The 21,717-nt window shown below is 49.3% G+C and overlaps 4 protein-coding genes across 10 annotated transcripts; 2 read left to right on the forward strand and 2 right to left on the reverse strand.

The window, feature by feature from the left end:
* Window positions 1-47: 47 nt before the first annotated feature.
* On the reverse strand, window positions 48-2,925 carry LOC119563026 (inhibitor of nuclear factor kappa-B kinase subunit beta). The gene is made up of 5 exons (XM_037876224.1): window positions 2,729-2,925; window positions 998-2,439; window positions 776-945; window positions 327-716; window positions 48-264 (listed from the first exon to the last, which is right to left on the reverse strand). The coding sequence occupies exons 1-5, from the start codon at window positions 2,826-2,828 to the stop codon at window positions 231-233; spliced, it is 2,136 nt and encodes a 711-aa protein (XP_037732152.1). The 5' UTR covers window positions 2,829-2,925; the 3' UTR covers window positions 48-230.
* Window positions 2,926-3,355: 430 nt separating this feature from the next.
* LOC119556283 (methyltransferase-like protein 23) lies at window positions 3,356-4,275 on the forward strand. Its single transcript, XM_037868339.1, has 2 exons — window positions 3,356-3,596; window positions 3,655-4,275. Exons 1-2 carry the CDS (start codon window positions 3,468-3,470, stop codon window positions 4,267-4,269), a joined length of 744 nt encoding a protein of 247 aa, XP_037724267.1. The 5' UTR covers window positions 3,356-3,467; the 3' UTR covers window positions 4,270-4,275.
* Window positions 4,276-4,452: 177 nt separating this feature from the next.
* On the forward strand, window positions 4,453-14,411 carry LOC119545675 (protein mini spindles). Of its 7 annotated transcripts, none has more exons than XM_037851401.1 (14): window positions 4,455-4,841; window positions 5,755-6,607; window positions 6,670-6,989; window positions 7,058-9,585; window positions 9,642-9,879; window positions 9,938-10,449; window positions 11,019-11,114; window positions 11,315-11,728; window positions 11,792-12,235; window positions 12,298-12,628; window positions 12,689-12,862; window positions 12,929-13,067; window positions 13,152-13,381; window positions 13,435-14,411. In XM_037851401.1, the coding sequence occupies exons 2-14, from the start codon at window positions 5,848-5,850 to the stop codon at window positions 13,513-13,515; spliced, it is 6,267 nt and encodes a 2,088-aa protein (XP_037707329.1). In that variant the 5' UTR covers window positions 4,455-4,841; window positions 5,755-5,847; the 3' UTR covers window positions 13,516-14,411. The 7 variants fall into 7 exon arrangements, with proteins under 7 accessions (XP_037707335.1, XP_037707336.1, XP_037707329.1 ...); XM_037851402.1 differs by having other exon boundaries at window positions 13,438-14,411; XM_037851403.1 differs by having other exon boundaries at window positions 13,176-13,381.
* LOC119545676 (NACHT and WD repeat domain-containing protein 2) lies at window positions 14,389-21,575 on the reverse strand. The gene is made up of 12 exons (XM_037851409.1): window positions 21,394-21,575; window positions 20,891-21,300; window positions 20,429-20,573; window positions 20,134-20,359; window positions 19,603-20,044; window positions 19,283-19,483; window positions 17,589-18,437; window positions 17,141-17,533; window positions 16,768-17,081; window positions 16,615-16,718; window positions 15,392-16,516; window positions 14,389-15,306 (listed from the first exon to the last, which is right to left on the reverse strand). The coding sequence occupies exons 1-12, from the start codon at window positions 21,494-21,496 to the stop codon at window positions 14,420-14,422; spliced, it is 5,199 nt and encodes a 1,732-aa protein (XP_037707337.1). The 5' UTR covers window positions 21,497-21,575; the 3' UTR covers window positions 14,389-14,419.
* Between the last annotated feature and the right edge of the window lie 142 nt (window positions 21,576-21,717).

Below are 21,717 nucleotides of genomic sequence, written 5' to 3' on the forward strand. Positions count from 1 at the left end.
TTAAACATGGATTTTTGTTTAATATGATTGCGATTGAATACGCAGGTAACAAAATAATTATTACAGAACAAAATACAAAGCGGTCTCAGATGAAAGACGTGCATTACAGTTTCTGTGAAACCTTTAAAGCTATAAAAAATATCCAATTGCGATAACAAAATAAAATCAAAAATGTCATAAGGTCACGAAGTGATGCCGGTTTGATTAAATTTCGTGATAAACAGGAAGGTTTAGCAGTGGTCGACATCCATTTCACGAACAAGCCTAACAAAAAAAACAGACAAGTGATTAGTAAAATGTATTACATCGTTTAAATATGTACTAACAAGCTGTTAATCCTTTCAGCCTCATCGATAACACTGATCGTGCCTAGAGAGTCAAAGGGATCCGAGCTGGGTAAGCCAGAGCTCATGGTCATACGGTCCATTGCTGCGCTCAGCTGGAGCATCGGAGGTGGAGCGACTGAAACTGGCGACAGCATCTTCAAATGCAGCGCAAATATATCACTCTTGATTTCCTGAAATAATTTGAAAAGGACCGGAACGAACTCCTTGTTCTTTAAAAAATAGAAGTGCAGCGGATCGATAGCCTTGGACAGCGCTGTGACCTTATTTTGTAACAGGGTACGAGTTTTAGCGAACTCAATGGACGCTTTCATCAATTCATCCGGCGAAATTACTCCACCATTGCAAAAATATTGCTTGTAAAATCGATTGCTAAAAGTAACAAGAGAGCTGCATCATATTTGGCTAAGCTGATGTCATAATTGCCTTACGCATCGAAAATATCTTTGCCGACGAGATCCTTTAAGAGTTGATTGGCGCTTTTCACCATGCCCTGGGCCCCGCGCAAGTTGGATTCGAAATGAGACTTAATCTCTTTGGTCTTTATTATAATATCGTCATGTTTGTGCGCTAGCTTCTGCCACTCTGAACAATCGATAATCTGAAAGCAAACCGAATTAGTAGAGAACAACTAAAAAGAAAGGCATATCTACCACATGTGCTGCCGATCGCAACTTCTTCAACTGTTCGTAGGCGTAAGAGGCTGTGAGGAGCTCCGCATTTATAGTGTTTATATACGTATTGGCGACTATTTCATCCTCCAACGACAACGCATGCTCGTTAACGCCGGACAGAAACATTTCACAGATCGCCTGCTCCTTGGTTAGCACAAAGAGCATGTCCATAGCCACACGTTTGAGCAGCCATCTTTCCTCTGCCACAATCTTCTTGGACATAAACTTTCGAGCCAATACCGACAGACTGGGCTCGGGTACCCTGTAGTCACAATCCTTTTTTCCCTGAAAGACGTATAACATCACAGGCGGAATATTGCGCTTGGCCCACTTGCGCGAGTCCTTGCTGGTGTCACTCCACTCCTCTACATACAGATCCCAAGGCCTCGTGTTAGGCCTCATCATCTTGTGCGGATGGAAAGTGGGCAGCACGCAATACAATTCATTTCCTTTCATTCCGGTGTCCCGAACCATCAAGCCAATTAGATCGGGCATGGTCATCTCAGGTGTAACCACATACGCAAGTTCCTTGCAGCAATTGACGGCAAAAATTGTAAGCACCTTTGTGCTGAGCAGCTCGTCTAGCTCAGTGAAGACGACTGGAACTGATTGTACTTCATCAGTTGCTAGTTGGCCTCGTTGCTTATAGTTTGTGTTCAACGGGAGGCGCAGCCATTTGGTGAACTTCTCGGCCCAAGCCCGCGACAGATGGTGTTCTTGGGGCAGTTGAAATTGATTCACGAAACGACCCTTACTGTCTGGATCCTCCGTTATGGCAATACATTCGAACGGCTTTCCAAGCAGGCTTATCAATATGTTTTTTGGCGTTTGATGGGGGATGAATGGAAGCTCGCCAGTGGCTAGCTCGTAGGCAATGATCCCCAGTGACCAGTAGTCCACGGCCGAGTTGTAAAAGCCCGACTCCACCACCTCGGGGGCAAAGTAATGCCGTGTGCCCACAACACTCTGAAGCATTGTCTTATCCGGAGCTCCACGCGCTAGCCCAAAATCGGTAAGCTTATAGACCTTTGTGCCATCGGCTCCGCGTTGGATAACGATATTATCTGGCTTTAAGTCGCGATGGCATATCCCGCATTCGGAGTGCAGGAAGTGCAGGGCCTTGCGCAGAGCTCCTAGGATCTGGCGCACCTCGAACTCCACCAGTCCATTGACATTCTCCGGACTCTGCAGTCTCTTCCTCACATCGCCACCGTTGCAGTACTCAAGCACGATCACAGGCAGCTTTGCAATGTGCCTGTCATTGAGATAGGCCGCATCCTCCTCGTCCAGGATCACCCCGGCCACAATGTGGGGAAAATGCTGAAACTGGCGAGCCCAGTTAAACTCCTTGTTCCAGCGCTCGCTGAGTTTGACCTGCTGATCGGCCGTTAGGGATTCCAAATCCAAGATGTGCTTGGTGGCTAAAAATATAAGATAAGCAAACTATTAAAAGTGGTGGTTATATATGTACATATGCGACGCAGAGATCGGCTTTCGGCTGACTCAGCCAAAGGGCTATAAGCTATCGCATCCGGGGACCACACACGCATAGGAATAAGCGCGGGTGGCCCTTCTTTATCAGTGCAGCACCGGCAGACGCTTGCATCAGCCCGATTTCCGGGAATCGCACACGAACACCCAAACACGGGGAAAAGCATTCCCATATATGTAAGTACGCTAGTGGGGGCCCAAAAGTTGTTTATAGCTCACCGATTTCGCGGCCAGTAGTCTTGTGCCGCCAGTGGTTCACCTCGCCGAATCCGCCCTGGCCCAGTTTTCCGCACCACTCCCAGTTCCCCCAGGAGCGCATATTTTCGGTTTCGCTTGGGTCTCTTCAATTTACGCAGCACTTTCCTCCGAGAACCAGAATCCCTCCATGGCACAGGAAAAATCAAAACTTCACAATGATCGCTAGGGATGGGCGATAGTTCGCATGCACTTGACCGAGCGTTCACCAGCACCTGCGGGAATTTTTTAAAAGTCCTTTTACATTTAAAAATGTATTTAGCTAATTCGTTGTTAAATCTGTAAATTACTTTTTGAATACCCCATAAACAACTATTTTTAAAAACATATTTACCAGAACAACATTTAACGACCACATTTGGCATATTTATTCGCAATCAGGACCCCAAAATACATGGATCCTAAAAAAAAAATGTTCGTGGTCGGAGGTCGAGGCTTTTTGGAAGTACAGCCAAACATTATTGCTCAAATAAGCTTTTGAACCTTTTTTTTTAAATTTCAGTAAATGAGTTCACTTTCAATGAGCTGCCGTCGCAGTCACACTGGTGATACTCAGTCACAGTTTGCTTTGCTCACCTCCAGTGTTATCGATACTTCTATCGCTTTGGAGTTGGCATCGCTAATCAAACAGGTTGTAAACAAAACTCTGAAAAACAGCAACAGTTTAGTGAAAAAAGAACCATTCCTGCATGCCCGAGCTAAAATGCGTTTCCACATGAAGAGCGGCAGCGAGGACAACGACATTGTGGCAGCCACAGCCACCGCCGAGCACATCCGTAAGTTCGTCTTCAGCGGATCACCCGCCGAGCGACTGGAGATCAAGATTCCAGAGGTGAGCTTGAGAATCAGATGTTTCTGCAGAAGCTAATCCTTGATTAATACCCCAATAGCTGCTCCAGGGAGCGTACTCCTTCTACACGTGGCCTTGCGCCCCAGTACTGGCCCACTTCCTGTGGGAGCGTCGACAAACGCTTGCGGGGAAGCGCATCTTGGAGCTAGGCAGTGGGACAGCTCTGCCCGGTATTCTTGCCGCCAAGTGTCGGGCCCAGGTAGTCCTAACCGACAACTGCATCCTGCCCAAGTCTCTGGCCCACATCCGAAAGTCCTGTCTGGCCAATCAACTGCAGCCGGGAGTGGACATCGATGTGGTGGGCCTCAGTTGGGGCCTGTTGCTGAACAGCGTGTTCCGGCTTCCTCCGCTGGACCTCATCATTGCCGCCGATTGCTTCTACGATCCCAGCGTGTTCGAGGACATAGTGGTCACGGTGGCCTTTCTGCTGGAACGAAATGCCGGGGCCAAGTTCATATTCACATACCAGGAGAGGAGTGCCGACTGGTCCATCGAGGCGCTGCTCAAGAAGTGGAAGTTGCAGGCACTGCCCATCAGCATGGACGACATTGGCAAGGAGTCGGGCGTGGATCTGCTGGAGTTCATGGGCGGACACACCATTCATTTGCTGGAGATCACGCGCGTCGAGAGCGGCGGTACAATAAATACTATATAACAATTATACATATCATGAGTTTGTACATCTAGGAAGGTTTTGGATGGTTGAGTTGAGTTTAAAAAAATTAAAACTTGGTTTTAATTTTGTAACGATATTTTAAAGGTCACACTGTAGTTCTTTGAATGCCGATAACCGATAGGCCTAGTCGATACCACACTATATTCGATATATCGATACAATCGCGAGTGGTTACCCAGCTCTGGCGCGCAACGACGCTTGCGAAGAACGCAAAAATTATTATTTATTTACCTCACGCGAAACCAAAGTGAATTCCGCTGCACAAAAGTGCCCCGAAGCGCGTGAAAGATAGTTAAGTTATTGTTTATTGCTTTATTGTTGCTGCAGTACCTGGCAGCTGAGAAAAGAGAGCTCATCGGTGTGTCTGTGTCGGATTAGTGTGCGTGCCCGAGTGTTGTGCCGTGTGTGAGTGTTGGTGTGTCGCCTGCGAAAAATCGAAGTTATTGCATTGCGCAGCCCTTTAAAACCGCTGCCCCTGGCCAGCTGTCCACCCCACAGCCCCCGCCACGCCCCCCGCAGCACGGCGTTACTTGGATCGCCAAATTCTGATGGTGAGTGCGAGTGTGTGCCGGAATGCACTTGGATGCATAGGGATTTTCAAGCTTCAGGGCGTCGCTTTTTGTTTGTCGCTGATGTGGGCGAAATCTAGAGCATCTGCGGCTCTCAAGTTGCAGCCACTGGAAATTAATAGCCCTAGTAACAGTTAGCGGTTGGTTGGAACGGTAAACGACGGCATTTTCCAGACGCACAGCCCCGCAGGAGAAACATTTGTTGTTGCCTCCGATCCGATCCGTTAATTCGAAATGGAGAGCGTCGGTGTGCGTGAGAGCTTGGAATAGGAGTGTGAGAGAGCATATCCGACTAGTAGAATGCTCTACTGGAATTGGAGCACAGTTAAATTGGTGCAGGGGCGGATCAAAGGAAAAACGTAAAGGGGGAAAACTGTATGAATAATTAAACAAAAAAAATCCACTCCTGAGTCAGTCACGGGCTTTCGAGTGCGTGTGTGTCACCTTGCTAGTGGAGAAGGGGGAGGGGTTCCGCCCTACCCCTGATTTATTATTGTCTGAATAAAGCGCGCTATTCCGGCTATATGATATCACCATCACCCCATCCTGGGTGGCAAGCCCACCAACCTTTTCCGAAAAACCAAATTCGCACGCTCCTAATTCTATTTCTATTTGCCAAATAACTGCACTTAGACGACCACAATCTAAATATGGCCGACCCATTTACTTTTCTTGCCGCCTCTCGAGCGTAACGGATGGATGATTCCAATTCCCCGAATCCGATTCCTTGGTCTCCCTGCATTTCATCGACGATTAAGCTCAATTTTGAAACATTACCTTGATAGCTCCTGACAACCCGAATAGTTCCGCTCCATTGGGATTTGGTTGATGTTTAGAGATAGAAATTCCAGTTGATTTGCTATTTTATATAATATCTTTTTTTTTCGTTCTCTAGAATGTTGGTTAAGACAACTGCTTGCGCCCGAGACCACTGAGGAGAATCCGCTGGTCAGACCGAATTGAGTAGCGACCGGAGCATCAACACACCATGGCCGAGGATACCGAGTACAAGAAGTTGCCGGTGGAGGAACGGTGTGTCCATAAACTATGGAAGGCCCGTGTCGATGGTTACGAGGAGGCCGCCAAGATCTTCCGCGACCTGGACGACGAGAAGTCACCGGAGTGGTCCAAATTCGCTGGCCTCATCAAGAAGATGGTGGTCGACTCGAATGCAATGGCCCAGGAGAAGGGCCTGGAGGCGGCCCTCATCTTTGTGGAGAACAGCGGCCTAGCCGGACGCACAGTGGGCGATGTGATGACCGGCATCGTCCAGAAGTGCATTGCGGCACCAAAGACAAAGACCAAGGAGCTCTCCGTCCAGGTGGCACTCATGTATGTGGAGATCGAGAAGCAGGAGGCCGTCGTCGAAGAGCTGGTCAAGGGTATGGAGGCCAAGAACCCCAAGATTGTATCCGCCTGTGTGGCAGCCACCACCCTGGCCCTCCGTGAATTCGGACATAAAGTAATAGGCGTCAAGCCTTTGATTAAGAAGCTAGCCCCGCTGATGTCAGATCGAGATAAAGCCGTCCGAGACGAGGGCAAGCAGCTGGCGGTGGAGATCTACCGCTGGATCGGTGCAGCCATGAAGCCGCAGATCTCAACGTTGCCACAAGTAACGCTTAAGGAGCTGGAGGATGAATTCGAGAAGCTCAAGGGTGAACGTGCGGAGCCCTCTAGATATCTGAAATCTCAGCAAGAGAAGCAAGCAAAGATTGCCGATGCAGCAGCTGTCGAGGATGCTTATAATGGTAAGGACTCCACCCAATCTTATGTTTCTGTTTTATTTAATTTAGTTCATGTTTTTTTGCAGAAGAAGATGGCGATGCTGGACCTGAAGAAATCGATCCCATTGATCTTCTCGATCCCGTTGACATACTCTCCAAAATGCCCAAGGATTTTTACGACAAGCTAGAGGAAAAGAAGTGGACACTGAGGAAGGAATCGCTGGAGGTCCTAGAGAAGCTGCTTACGGAAAATCCCAAGCTGGAGAACGGCGAGTATGGAGCACTAGTGAGCGCTCTGAAGAAGGTTATTACCAAGGACTCCAACGTAGTCCTGGTAGCCATGGCCGGCAAGTGTCTGGCTCTGCTGGCCAAAGGATTGGCCAAGCGCTTTTCCAACTATGCATCGGTAAGTAGATTTTTAAATTTCTAACCTTTTCCAAGTAGAGCCTTATTATATACACTTTTCTATTCAAGGCTTGTGTCCCATCCCTCTTGGAGAAATTCAAGGAGAAGAAACCCAATGTTGTGACCGCACTGCGCGAGGCCATCGATGCCATCTACACCTCCACCTCGCTGGAGGCCCAGCAAGAATCCATTGTGGAGTCGCTGGCCAATAAGAATCCAAGTGTTAAATCCGAAACGGCCTTGTTTTTGGCCCGTGCCCTGACTCGCACTCAGCCAGCCGCGCTAAACAAGAAGCTGCTCAAGCTTGTGACTACCAGTCTTGTGAAGACGCTCAACGAGCCGGATCCCACGGTCCGCGACAGCAGCGCCGAAGCTCTGGGAACTTTAATGAAGCTAATGGGCGAAAAGGCGGTGACCCCCCTGCTAGCCGACGTTGATCCCCTAAAGATGGTTAAGATCAAGGAGTGTCACGACAAGGCAGAGATCAAAATCAAGGTTGCTGGACCAAAGAAGGAGGCAAGACCCGCTTCAGCACCGACTGCGAAAGCCGCTGGTCCTGCCAAGGCCACGGGAGGCAGTGCGGATCCTAAGCCAGTTTCCCGACCGGCCACCAGTGGGGCACGCAAGGTGCTGAAGAAGCCCTCGGCTGGTGCTGCGGGTGGAGGTGCATCTGCCTCATCTGCAGCCTCTAAAGCGACCGGAAAAGCTCTAGCCACAGAACGCGAACTAACACCAGAGGATTTGCAGGAAAAATCCGAGGAAATTCTATCAGCCGACATACTTAATGGATTGGTAGACTCCAATTGGAAGAATCGCCTCGCTGCCGTGGAGCAGCTTCTGGGCGAAATCACCGGCTTCGATGCAAAACAGGCGGGAATATCACAGATCCTCATCCGGACAATTAGCGGACGCAAGCCCGGCCTCAAAGAAATGAATTTCCAGGTACTCAAGTTCAAGCTGGACATAATCCGCAGTGTGGCCGAGAACTATCCGCTGACTACGACAACCGTAGACCTGGTGGTTAACGAAATAACCGAGAAGCTTGCTGATGCCAAGAACGGAGCAGCAGCTGCCGATGTACTAACCGCCTTTGCTGAAGCCACCAAACTGGAGTACATAGTGGGTAAAGTGCTAAGCTTCGCCTTCGAGCAGAAATCGCCAAAGGTGCAGTCGGAGGCCTTTAACTGGGTGGGCAAATCCATCACAGAGTTTGGCTTCCAATTGCAGCCGAAGACACTCATCGAGGATGTGCGAAAGGGAGTGCAGAGCACCAATCCAACGGTTCGTGCCGCTGCCATCCAGCTCGTGGGCATCATGTCTATGTATATGGGCAATGCTCTTATGATGTTCTTCGACAGTGAGAAGCCGGCCCTAAAGTCCCAGATCCAGGTGGAGTTCGACAAAAATGTGGGCGAAAAACCGCCCAAGCCGGTGAGGGGAGTTCAGCGCAGTAGTGGCGGAGCAGCTGGAAATTCACCAGACAATGAGGACGACGATGGTGGTGCAGCCGGAGAAGAGGAACCCATTAACATGGCTGATCTCCTACCCCGCGTTGACATTGCCCCACAGATTACAGAGGCACTGCTAAAAGAGATGTCCGACAAGGACTGGAAGACTCGCAACGAGGGATTGACTAAGCTGCAGGCCATTATTTCAGAGGCAAGGCTGATCAAACCCAGTATCGGGGACTTAGCTCCTGCTCTGGCGCACCGGCTGGTGGATTCCAATGCAAAGATTGCCCAGACGTCGCTTGCCATTTGCGAGCAGCTTGCCACGGCCATGGGCGCTGGATGTCGCAACCATGTGCGCACCCTGTTCCCTGGGTTTCTGCACGCACTCGGGGATAACAAGAGTTTTGTGAGGGCCGCAGCGCTCAACTGTATCAACAGTTTTGGCGAGAAGGGCGGATACAAGGAGTTCTTCGAGAGCGAAATGATAGCCGATGCTCTAAAGGGAGGATCCCCCGCTTTGAAGACCGAGTTGTGGGCTTGGCTGGCGGACAAACTGCCAGGCCTTCCCCCCAAGTCGGTGTCAAAGGAGGATCTCCATTCAATGGTGCCGCACTTATACGCTCACATCTGTGATCGCAATGCCGATGTGCGGAAGAACGCCAACGAGGCGGTGCTGGGTATTATGATTCACCTTGGATTTGACGCTTTAAACCGCGCTCTGGACAAGCAGAAGCCCGCCTCCAAGAAGGATATCTATGCGGCCCTGGAGAAGGCCCGTCCTAATCTCCCAGTAAAGCCGCTGCCCAAGGGCAAGCAGCAAGCCCCAATACCCGAGGAGCCAAAGGCCAAGACAGTGCGTGGTGGAGGAGCAGGTGGAATCCAGAAGAGTGCCTCCGCCCGCGCTGCCGGAGGACAGGACAAATTGCCCGCACCTGCTCGCAAGAAGGACGAGGATATCGACACATCGCCGCTACTGGCCGCAAACAACTCTAAGAACCAGCGGTTGCTGGACGAACAAAAGATGAAGGTTCTCAAGTGGACATTCGTAACGCCGAGAGAGGAATTCACCGACCTATTACGCGATCAGATGATGGCGGCCAATGTCAATAAAGCGCTGATAGCCAACATGTTCCACGACGATTTTCGGTGAGTACTACCTTCACTGCTGCGTTCAAGCTGTAACCCTTTCAATAATCCTCCAGCTATCACTTGAAAGTTATCGAGCAGTTGAGCGAAGATCTGCCTGGCAACAGTAAGGCGCTGGTGTGCAATCTGGACCTGATACTTAAATGGTTGACTCTGCGTTTCTACGATACGAACCCTTCTGTGTTGATTAAGGGTCTCGAATATCTGGTGCAGGTCTTCCAGATGCTCATTGACCAGGAGTACATTCTGGCCGAGAACGAGGGCAGTTGCTTTGTGCCCCACCTGCTTTTGAAGGTAAGTCTGGGGTCATGAAAGGTTTTAGAAGTTGCTAAAAATCTTTGTTCAAATGCAGATTGGAGATCCCAAGGATGCTGTCCGAAATGGAGTACGTCGTGTGCTCCGGCAAGTTATCTTGGTCTTCCCCTTCGTCAAGGTCTTTGCCTATGTGATGGAGGGTCTTAAATCGAAGAATGCCCGTCAGCGTACCGAGTGCCTGGACGAGTTATCCTTCCTCATTGAGACTTACGGCATGAACATTGCACCCCAGGCGGCGGTGCGTGAGATTGCTCGCCAGATCTCCGACCGGGATAACTCTGTGCGCAATGCAGCACTCAACTGCATCGTCCAGGTGTTCTTCTTGTCCGGCGAAAAGACATACAAGATGATTGGCCATCTCAACGAGAAGGATCTCTCTATGCTGGATGAGCGCATCAAGCGGGCCAAGAAGACAAAGAAACCGACGCCTCCAGCATCTGTCGATATGCCCACAGGCAGGCAAGCGGCTCAGCGACATGACAGCATCGAGATCGAAGATGCAGAGGTGGGCAACGGTTGCGACGAGCTGCCGCCACCGGACGATGAGGGGTAAGTGTGCGGGGACGTGCCGTAGTTGTTTCTAAAACCAATACCCCAGTCCTATCTACCTAGTACTCAGTTTGGTGAGTGCCCTGTACAGCCGAGGGTTGGAAACCGTTGTTGGCATTGTAAGCAAGGCGTTAAGCATTCTCGGATACCAATATCCATTAAGATACGCAAGACACTGAACGAGAAGCCTTTAGGAAAGCCGTCTTATTAATAAATTGGGTCGTCTACCTCTATGTTCATGTCAAGACAATGAATCAAAATTTCAGTTTTGTGGAAAATTTATCGTTTTATATAACCACTTTTAATAAAAATTTTTTTTGAAGATAAATCATATGGGGTAATGGATTGAGGCTGATAATAAAACTGATTAGACCAGGTTCAATAATACTTCCAGTTCAGTTTTGGTAATTAAATGGCTGAATGTCTTAATCCGATTGGGCACTTTATGTAATTCCCAAAGATGATAGTGGTTTCCACCCTCGGATATCCCAGTAGACGTTACTCATATCTTTGTTGATTTCGGTTGGTTTTCGTTGATTTTCGTTTATATTCTTATTTTATTGACTTAGTTTGCAGCGGGATTTAAATGCGCGTGGGCAGAACAACCTGACGGAGCGGAGTGCCACCAATGTGGTTGCCTACTTGAACTCCCTGACTCGACAGGCGTTAAGTGGCTTTCTTTATACTTTATGTTGTTTTGTTCATTTTGTTGTTGCTTGCTGCTCTGATTGTTTGTAAAGTCCCCTTTGTCTTTTCTGTCATCGTGTTTGTAATTGTCACTTGTCATTGCTTTCCGTGTGTGTTCAGTTTGATTTTAGAGTTTTCAGAGTTGGACTAACACTATCGTTTTTTTTCGACACTATAGAACATTTGATCAGGCGCCTTCTTCACAGCTGCTTCTTCTCCAGCAGCATCTTCACCAGCTGCAGCAGCAGACCCAGCAACAGAAGTCCAGCGGACCATTTGGCTTGGACTCACAGGTGATCAGCGAGATTGAAAAAGACTGGGTCCGCGTGGACCAAATGGAATCAAAGCCGCTACTGAACGTGGATATCTCATCGCTTGACGAGCCCATTAAGGTGCGACCCACTCGAGCAGGCATTCACTATCCGCAGGAGAAGTTCGATCGCCTAATTTCGCGGCAGCACTACATGCAGCAGACGTTGACCACGTCTCCGTCGTCCACCGGCGGAATGACCAGTGGAATCTCGCCGTATCGCAGCCCCATGCGAATGCAGAACCAGCAGCCTCCGCAGCAACTGGAGAACAATGTACCAAAGTGGGTTATCCAAGCCGCTGTCGCATAAATCGAATACTTTACTCTTATTTTGTCTACCTACAGCTTGGCTGATGTTCTGCCCAAGCACGATCCGCAGCTGGTCAAGGTTATCAGGGGTGTGAGCAGCACGGACACCCTCAAGGCTCGAGCGGCCATCAACGAGCTGGCCGCCATCATTGAGGCTCCGGAGAAGCAGGCCGTGCTGCGCGACTACGAGGAAATATTTATTCAGAATGTGCTGGCACAATTCAAGAATCTCTCACAGATACCGTCGGCTCAGTCTGTGGTCGTATATCAGCCGCTACTCTCCATTCTGTATACATTTTTCCATGCCAACATTCTGGGCAAAACGCTGAGCGTGGCCTGCATCAAAAATCTCATGTCGGCGCTGCTAAACCTGATGGCCGATCCCAAGTTGGCCGTGGGCGATGACAGTCAGTATAACAAGGTTATCAATGGCATCTGTCTCAAAGTGTTGGACAAGGTGGACTTTACGAATTTAAACTGGTAAGCCAATAAACGTGCTATTTAGTTGCATTATGTAATTGATGCTCGAATCCCCATCACAGTGCTTTGATACGTCTATTGCGCGAGACTTGTCCGGAGGCTAAGCTCCCCAAGTTCACGGATCTGCTGATGAAGTGCATCTGGCGCAATGTAAAGATGCTGCCAGAGCGCAGCAATGAGCTGAACTACGACGCCGTGATCCTGGAGGTGCACGAGTTTATGCTGGCCCTGCCCAGCACCTGGTGGCAGAACCGACCGTCGGATACTCCGATGCGCACGATTAAGACCATTCTGCACAACATGGCAAAGGTTAAGGGTAATGCCATTCTGCAGCACCTTAACCAGATTCCCACACACTCGGAGCTGCACACGTACTTGATACGCATCCTTAAGGTGGGCTCTAGTAATTATATCAATAAGTTGCAATTAATAGTAAACCTTTTTCCCTTGTAGAATTTCCAAAAGGATGGCTCTGCGGCAGGAATTGGTGCCTCCCCCCAGAGAGCCAAGGAAATTGCCTCCAAGCGTATTTCGCACCAAACTCATGATACAGTATCTCAGATCTTTAAACTGATCTCGGATAGAGATACCAAACAGCAAGGTCTCCAGAAGCTTTACGACTTTAAGGTTGGTTCTGAATGATATTTTGGTTGTTTGTCGATCTTAGGCTCAATCCTCATTATAATTTTTCAGCAACAAAATCCAGATATCGATCTGAGTACCTTCCTGCAAGGTTCCAGTGCCACTTTCCACAAGTACATCGAGGAGGGTCTGGCCGAAATCGAACGCAACCAGAACGCCGGATCTGCACAGGCGCCTGATAATCGCACGGGTAAGAAACACCCTAACACCCTGTTTCATCTACTAACCTCATGCACATGCATTTATATTCGTATTTGAATCCGACGAACTGCAGCCGCTACTCGTTCTTATCTCACAGATGTCAACTACCAGAACACCGGTCACGATGCCGATTTTTGGATGGACCGCCTTCAGTATCACCTCTCCGGCGGAGGCGTGGCCGGTAAATTGGCTTCTGCCCGTTCAGCAGACGATGGATCCCACATGCTGGACAACAAGGTGGTCGACGAGAATCTCTGCCTGAACGGGATGAACTCACAGAAGGCGTCCCTCATCAAGCGGGATGTAAGTGGAAGTATGAATAAGTGAACAGGAACTAACAAATTTATTCGTTCCAGAAGCGCGACATGTCGCCCAATCGCTTGCAGGCTCTCCAGGCAAAGCTGGCGCAGATCAAGAAGGAGAATCATGCCCAATAAGTTGTGCGCTTCCTGTAGCTGAAAACCCTTAGCTATAATCAGCGGCAGCTAAACATTATACAGCAAAGAGACACACTCAAAAACACACTGAACGAGCCAGTTCTCGTAAACTACATGGAATCATTTATTATTTAACATAGTTTTATGCTTACGAATCGGCACATATATATATTCACGGTAATAATGTGTAGTAACAGGAGCAGCAGTGAGTGTCGAAAGCAGGTTAACAACAGTAACAATAATTAACAGATCACACTATTACTATGTCTCCTCCAGAACTATGTATTGTACTTTTACTAATAACAATTGATCGGTCTATGTATTAGCACTGAGTTGTGTTCCGTATACGATTCAATTAGATTCGATTGGCTGAGTTGAGATTGAGATTGAAGTGGCGACTGTGACTGAGACCGGGTTCCATTAATTAGACGACAGCTTGTTAGTTTATGCCTACGCTATTTTGTTTAAATTATCAGTGAAAGCAGTAGCATGTTAAAGGTTTGTTTACACTTGAAAGGTCATTGTTTTGCAAACACGCGCCCACTAGGATCGATTCTTGTTATTATTATATTATGTCTGGTTATGTTTTTAACTATCAACACTCTCAACACGCCTCAAATTGTTTCAAGCCAAGCGTTGGGCTCAGTGCGCGCTAAAAACTCTAATTTATACTCGTATTAGCTAACCGTAGTTTTTACCAACTAGCAGTTACCCCCTAACCATTGTTTAGTTTAAGACCCATTCAGTTTTATCCGCACACACATTCACACACTGATTTCTATGCCGCTAGCACGCAGTACACGCAGGATAACACACACAGTAGACACGCCGCGTATTTTTGTAACATCCTCATGAACTATATGCGAAAATAAATGTTATATTTATAAATCAACTAACCCAGAAGCTAGTCAGCCACTGGCACCACAACGTCCTCGGTGATCTCCGTGAGCAGCTCCTCCTCGCCATCCTCACCGCCCTTGCTGGTCTTGGCGTAACGCGAGGAGATGGTGGCCACCCGAATCGCAGCCTTGAAGCCCACTCGGGCCTTCATCTTGGCCAGCTTGGCCTTCCAGTTCTCGTCGCGGGAGGGCAAGTCGTTGAGGTACTCGTTCATCTCCTCTTTCTTGGGATCCACTATGGCCAGCACGGACATACAGCCGTCCACAGTTCCCAAAACAATGGCGCGTCCATCTTTGCTGCTCTTGATCGCCGTGAGCTCCGCCTGCAAGCGGTAGTTGGCTATCATTTCGGTGTCCGCCGTGCGGAATACTCGAATGGTCTTTCGGCCACTGTGATAGTAGGCCACATACTCGTCGTTCTCCGTGAAGATGCAGATCACCGAGAAGACGCCCTCAGCCACCTTGGGTATGAAGGTCTTCACCGTGGTGCCCTTGCGTAGCTCCAACATTTCCAGTCCTCCACGGGTAGGAGCATACAAACCGCATTTGCCGTCCCGAGTAATGCTGCCACCCCACTTGGCGATAGAGCGGACATGTTTCTTCGTCTTGATGTCCATGACGCTGCCCTTCTCGCTGCTGATCACAGCCACCTGGTTGGCCTTGTGCGGCATCGGCACCAGCGAGATTACCTCCTTGATTGAGCAGCCTTTCAGCAGGATCTTAGAAACGAAAGCTCCATTCGTGGCGCTGTAGACGCCCAGGCAATCCTTGTTGGACTTGTCCACCGTGACCACAACGATGTAGGCGTTGTCAGCCGTAATAACCGATTGCCGGAAGGGCATGCCCGTGATCATTCGTATGGGGAAGTCGAAACGGAACAGAATGGCGCCCTCTGCAATAGAGGGTTCATGTGAGTTGGGTTAAATATAATTAAATAATAAAATGTTTAAGATAAAATCTTTAGCACAGGAACTCACCTGGTACGGAACGCATAGTTGTAATGGCCGTAAGCCGGTTGGCTTCATCCGCTGATCCGCCAGCAACTGCTGCCAGGATGTCCCGCTGATTGATGTTCGGCACGGAGACGGTGAGCACTTTGTAGCCGTAGTCCATGAGAGTGATCTGCTGGATGCCAGGTTGGTCATCTCTAAAAACAACTTGTTCGGACACTCGGTTCCAGACTAGGAACTTGCCCGTCTCCGAGGAGATGATGTAGCGGCCATCCGGAGTGATCTCGGCATGAGTGACGATGGCGCCCAAAGGACTGTCGGCCAGCTTGGCCAGAAGGCGACCGGATCGTGTCTCCCAGACACCCACGCAACTGCGGGTGACGGTCACTGCCATGTCCACCTCGGACAGACTGATATCATCGATTTGCAATTCGTGGCGGTCGATGACATGGACCTTCTCAAATATGTTGTTGATGTTCCAAACCTTTACGGAACGATCGATGGAGGAGGTGACCAGGTTATTCCAATTGCCAATGGTCAGCGGCTCCAGCTGGATAATGCGCCCAAAGTGGGCGTCCAGGACCTTGGCCAGTTGACCGGACTGGAGGCACCACACGTAAAGGTTCTTGCGCACTCCGGCTACGGCATAATCTAACTTGGAACTAACCATGATCGAGTTTGACTGCATGATGCGAGTGGTAATGTTTCGCACCCCGTGAGGTAGAGCCAGGTACAGTGCACCCTCCCTTAAACGGGACCCTTCAGCTTCATCCTTCTCCTTGCTGCCAAAATCCCAGATCACAAATCCTTTGCCCGCTGTACCAAGAAGCATACGATCGTGTTGATCAATGCGCAACTGCAGCAGCATCTCCTTGTCGTCGTTCTCGAAGCGCGGCAGGCTCTCCACCAAAGTCCAGCAGATCTCTCCGGTAGCCTTATCCTCAACGAAGTCGAAAACGGAGACCTCGAAGTTCTCCTCGTTGGCACAGCCGTAGGCCCGGGTTCGTTCTTTGTTCATGACCATGGCGCTAAAGAGCCGCTGGGAGTTGGAGTAGTGGCCACCCCGGCACGAGTCCAGTCGCAGGCGCATGTCATTGATGGAGCCCGACCAGAAAACCACATTGTAATCCGCCGATGTGAAGAACTCCATGGCTAAACATAGAGAAAAAAGGGAAATGTTAGCATATACTTCATTGGCATATATTCGATTTTATATGATCTCAAATCTTTAGATTACAAATCATACTCACTCAGTATCTCCCAACTATCATTTTCACCAGGTACTTCAAAGGTGTCCACCAGATTGCCACGCATATCGAACTGAGCCCATCGGAGCTTGCAGGTGATGAACAAACTAAAAACGAGCAGGATGAGCAGCGTCTAAGGACCCGCACAGAACTTACTTTTGATTGAGCAGATAGAGACCGCTGACTGGACCGTGAGACTCCTCGAAGGGACTGTTGATCACCACAAATTCGCTGGAGAGCATGTTGAGTAGAACCGTCTGGTTGTTGTTGGAGTAGGCGGCGGCCCACTTGTTGTCCGGACTGAGCACCAATTGCTGCATAATGCCCTCGATGCCGGGATTCACGTCCCGAGTCAGATCCGAAGTGGACAAATCGAAGGTGATAAAGTGCGTGGATATGGAGACCATGTAGCGCATGTCGCTGGTCAGGCAGAAGGCGAAGACCGCAAACTGGTGACCCTCCAGGGAATACTAGGGAACAAATGGGACAGTCTTATTCAAGATTCATTTTATAAGAATGGAAAACCAACCTTTAGAGGTCCTCCTGGAGTGTGCAGGCAATGATTAACCGGAATGAGAGCACAGTCCTTGGGCCCACTGCGATCGCAAGCCCTTAACAGCATTTTGATGTTCGGATTTCCACCAATCTCGGGCAGAAGTCGTCCGACCAGCTGTGGTGCCAGCATATTGGGGTAGATGGCCAGGATGGCACCACCCAGACGCAGGGCATCCGATACCAGCATCAGTTCTCGCTTGGCCTCCTTGTCATCCGTGTTGCTGGAGGCATCCTCGAAATCCGCCAACACCGCCTGGAGCGGACAGCTGGAAAGCTTGGCATGTAGCCAGTCGTAGTTGAAGAGCACATGCTCGAAGAGGTCTTTGAAGCGGCGCGATCGAACAAAGTGAAAGGGCAGCTCACCAAACTATTGGCGAGTGAGGAGTATTATAAACGCTTATATAGTACAACTTCCAACTCACCTTGCGCAAATTGTAGCGCTTGGAGAGTCCGTCCTTGCTGCTGAAGACCAACGGCTGGATAGGCACCTTACGATCTGCCGATCCCTCCTTGTCCGCCAATCCAAACCTGTGCCGCTGGATCTCAGTAAACTTAAATGGCTTAGGCACCCCGCCGCCCCAAATGCCCAGATAGTAATCTGCAATCATGGAGTGAAAGTAAATGGCCATGTTCATGTTCTTGAAGTAGCGCTCCTTTGCGGTGTCCCGGAACTGCCGGTGATACCAGTTCATCACGTTAACACCGTCCGCCTCGCGTTCGCTCAGATAGTTGGGCAGATCGTTTCGGATGCGGGTCCACAAAAGTGGCGGAATGCGCCGCGTGGGCGGCAAATGGTATTGGTAGACATCGTCCAGCACCTTGTCGTCCAGCGAGATGAGATCCTCCAGCTCGCTCTCGGATAGTCCGGACTTGGAGGCGGTTATGTAGGCCAGGGCGTGAAAAACGAGAATGCGTCCGTGTTGCTTCTCCACTCGTTCAAACAGCAGCATAATGGAGTCCATCACCGTGTTGGCCAGGTGAGTCTCCTGGGGACGCGTGTAGCTTCGCCAGCGGCAGATCTCGGCGAAGACGAGCTTTACGAAGATCGGCAGGGAGCACTTGCTAATGGCATTGGCCACCAGGCGCCACTGGTAGTTGTTCAAGTCCCGGCAAGCCGTCTTCATCCACATCTTGATCACGTTCATGGCCAAATCCTCGCCCAGGGCCGTCACCTCGATGAAGTTCTCCTCCACGTCGATCATCTTGCACAGTACATGGTACTCGTGGGACACCGTCGGATTCGCCTGTTCGTTGGCGCACGAAATTATGATCTGGAAACAGTTGGAATGGGATCTGTATACAAGGACTTAAGGTTTAGGGTGGATACCAAGCGAGGATCGCCTCATGCAGAACGGCCTCCTTGCGGTGTCGTTTTGGGTAAGGTGGTGCCATCAATTGCTCTGGTGGCGGTGGTGTCGAGTGATTTTGCTTAGCACGCACAGGTCAAGCAATTGGAAAAACTTACTCAGTTTCCCTTCAGAGTGGGCACATGCGGATTCATGCAGTGTATTTACATATATACAGGGCGTATGAGTTATAATGATGAAAGTAGATTGCAACAAGGGATCTATCAGAGTTTACAAAGATTGCATATTAACCCGAAGACGTTTACTATTTAGAGAAGGGCCAGTAAATTGTACATACAAATTTATTTTCTTCGGGATGAAATGGTTATAAGAAAGTGAATTGTCGGGTTTGAAGATCGGTATTTTCCAATACTTTATCTTAAACAATTATTTTGAGAACAGAATTTAATACTTGAATACCTAACAGGTATTACCTATGTACCGAACATATTTTGTTTTTAACATAGATTATTTTGTTAAGTGACGATTCCTTAGAACAAAAATGTTTCAATCTTGGATTAATTCAGGTGCTTACTTAGGAGTAGAAAGAAAAATAGCATGCATAAATTTGTACAGTGTCAGGGAGGTATGGCAAAAAGTTCTTAAGTCTGGTTCGGGTATAATAATTTCAAATATCATGCACTTAGGATTATTAAGAGAATAGTATTGTATTCACAAAGGTATTTGGAGTATCATGCACAAGGAGGTAAGGAAATATAAGAAGGAAGTGGATACTGGAGTCCACAGCCTCATCAGAACAGAGGGCTCACCTTACAGTGCGCGGGCAGACGCGTGGGTATCCAGGATACCTTGTTCGAGTCTTGGGTGCCCGTGAGCTGGTCGACCGAATCGAGGTAGATGGTAAGCGGCTGGGCGGGGCTGGCGTAAGTTAGTAATTGCTTAAAGTGTGCTGTTAAGGGGACAAGATCATCGGGTATGTTCTCGAAGGGTAGCATGTAGTTGTAAGAGATCTGATTGGATAATATCAGGGGTGGGGTGGTAAGTGTGTTTTGGGGTAAGAGGTTAGAAGCGATTAGCGGGTTAGTTTTTGGGGGTCTAGATGGTGGCTGGTTTTTTGGATGGACTTCACCTGCTGACAGATGGAAATCAGGGTGGCCGTCAAGGCACTGGAATCCGGCGTGGTGCCCAGGAAGCGGATGACGTTGATGGGCCTCGCGTGGGCGAACCATTCGGTGGCCACGAGGGCAACGCTCTTGGAGAGCAGTGAGGTCTTGCCGCAGCCTCCGTCGCCGAAAAGGACAAGTGGCTTATCTGAATCCCCCAGCATGTAGCGCTTGATGCGTTCGCAACTTTCCTCGCGACCGTAGAATATCTTGACCGAATTGTTGCAAGCGTGCAGATGCTGAAGGATCTCAGTTACTATCTGCCCCTGTGCACTGGAGTCTTCTTTGCGCATCGCCCTATCGACCAGCTTCACCACGTTCTTATAGAAGTGAGAGATGAAATGATTCAGGTACTCCTCGTGCGTCTCAATGTCCAGGCCCTCCCGTCCGATCCACTCCACCGTGTATCTGCAAAGTGCCCCCAACCCCCACATCAGATAGGATTAGCATCATCCCGTTTCCGGCTCCACTTTCTCTCCTCTCCCCATATCCCTTACTTCTGGGCGTTGACAGCCTCGATCTTGGCCGGCAACCGGGTGTCCCTCAGGTCACTTAGCAACTTGGCCGACTCCGTGTCCAGGCTGCGATTGATGATGTCCACGAAGAGCGAGGCCTTCTTCAGATTCTGCAGGTTTATGTTGTTGATGTACCTCACATAGGACAGGCAATGGTTTTTTGTGTTTTTCACGTTCAATATGCCGTTGATCACCTCACGCTCCGTCACTAAACGCGGACCAATGGGTTTGTTGAGCTACCACTACGATTGCTACTCGCTAAAGGCTACGCACTCACCCGACATGAAATAGTTGTGGACGTCCTCCTTGGACATTTTGTTGCTGGCTCCCAAAGAGGCAGCTGCCTTGCGGAGGAGCTTCTGCATCTTGTTGAGGGTGTCCCACCACACCGCCTGATCCTCCGCCTGCAGCTTGGGTACTCGCTGAGGATTGGAGGTATAATTGATCAACTCACTTTTTTTATATATTCAAAGGAAAAGGAAATTTGAGCTAGAAACAATGCTTTATACCAATAGTCATCAGCAGACGCCCAAGGGATAGGAATATTCCCTGCCGGCGCTCTGCCACCTCACACAGTAAGCGGTCGCCACACACACATTGATATCTTGCGGATTTATATTTCACACAGTATTAATATTAAAATACTTTTAAAATTTTAAATTTGTTAATATTCAAAAATTTAACCACTTCTCTAGGTATTTCTACAGACTTTATTTAACACTTTCACCAGAGAACTTACCTTGTTGTTGAAATTAATTAAAATCGAGGAAATGGGCTGCAGCACCGAGATGGGTGGCACCGCATTGCTGTCCTTTTTGTACCACAAATCCAGAATGGCCCGATCCACGCCCATCGAGGTCAGCTCCTCGCAGATTAGGGCCAGCTCGGAGGAAACTATGTACGTGGGGATGGGCCGGTAGCCGTACTTCTGGCCCAGAAAGACGATGAAGTTCGGTCCCATGGAGAGACGCTGACAGTTCTTGATCTCGCGCATGCAGAGCTCCGTGGTCATGTGATCATCGGTGGCCTCATCTCGGACGCCCCAACGCATGTCCACTACCTGAAACTCCAGGCCGTGCTTCTCGCGACAGTAGTCCTTGATCCGCGGATAGCACTTGGCCATCAGTGTGTTTCGCTCCATGGTGGTGTCTGCGAAAATCCGGATTACATAACAAGTTCACACTTTCTCACACACTGCCAACCCGGCCACACATGGCCAAATGTGTTGGTTTGCTGACCCACCCGTAAACGTGGAGCTGGTGAAGATGCGCACGATTTTCGAACTAACCGGCGGCAGGGACTCCAGGGAGCCCAGGAATATGGAGTCTATGGTGCGGTCATCCATATTGGTAGTATCCTGATTGAGGCTACTTCAAGAAATTGCCGCAAGTGCAGCTCTGCGATTACCGTTCCGCAGCCTTTGAAATCCAATATGTGTCTGCGCCAAAAACGGAGACCCAGAAATTGGCGTAAAGTCGCTGCTGTTTGATCGATAATCCGGATACGTGGCGCATTTGACAGTCGCCTAGTTGACGGTTGTTTTTGAGTTCAGCTCGACTGACGGAC

The sequence above is a fragment of the Drosophila subpulchrella genome, chromosome 3R (genome assembly GCF_014743375.2).
Source record: "Drosophila subpulchrella strain 33 F10 #4 breed RU33 chromosome 3R, RU_Dsub_v1.1 Primary Assembly, whole genome shotgun sequence".
Lineage (NCBI taxonomy): Eukaryota > Metazoa > Arthropoda > Insecta > Diptera > Drosophilidae > Drosophila > Drosophila subpulchrella.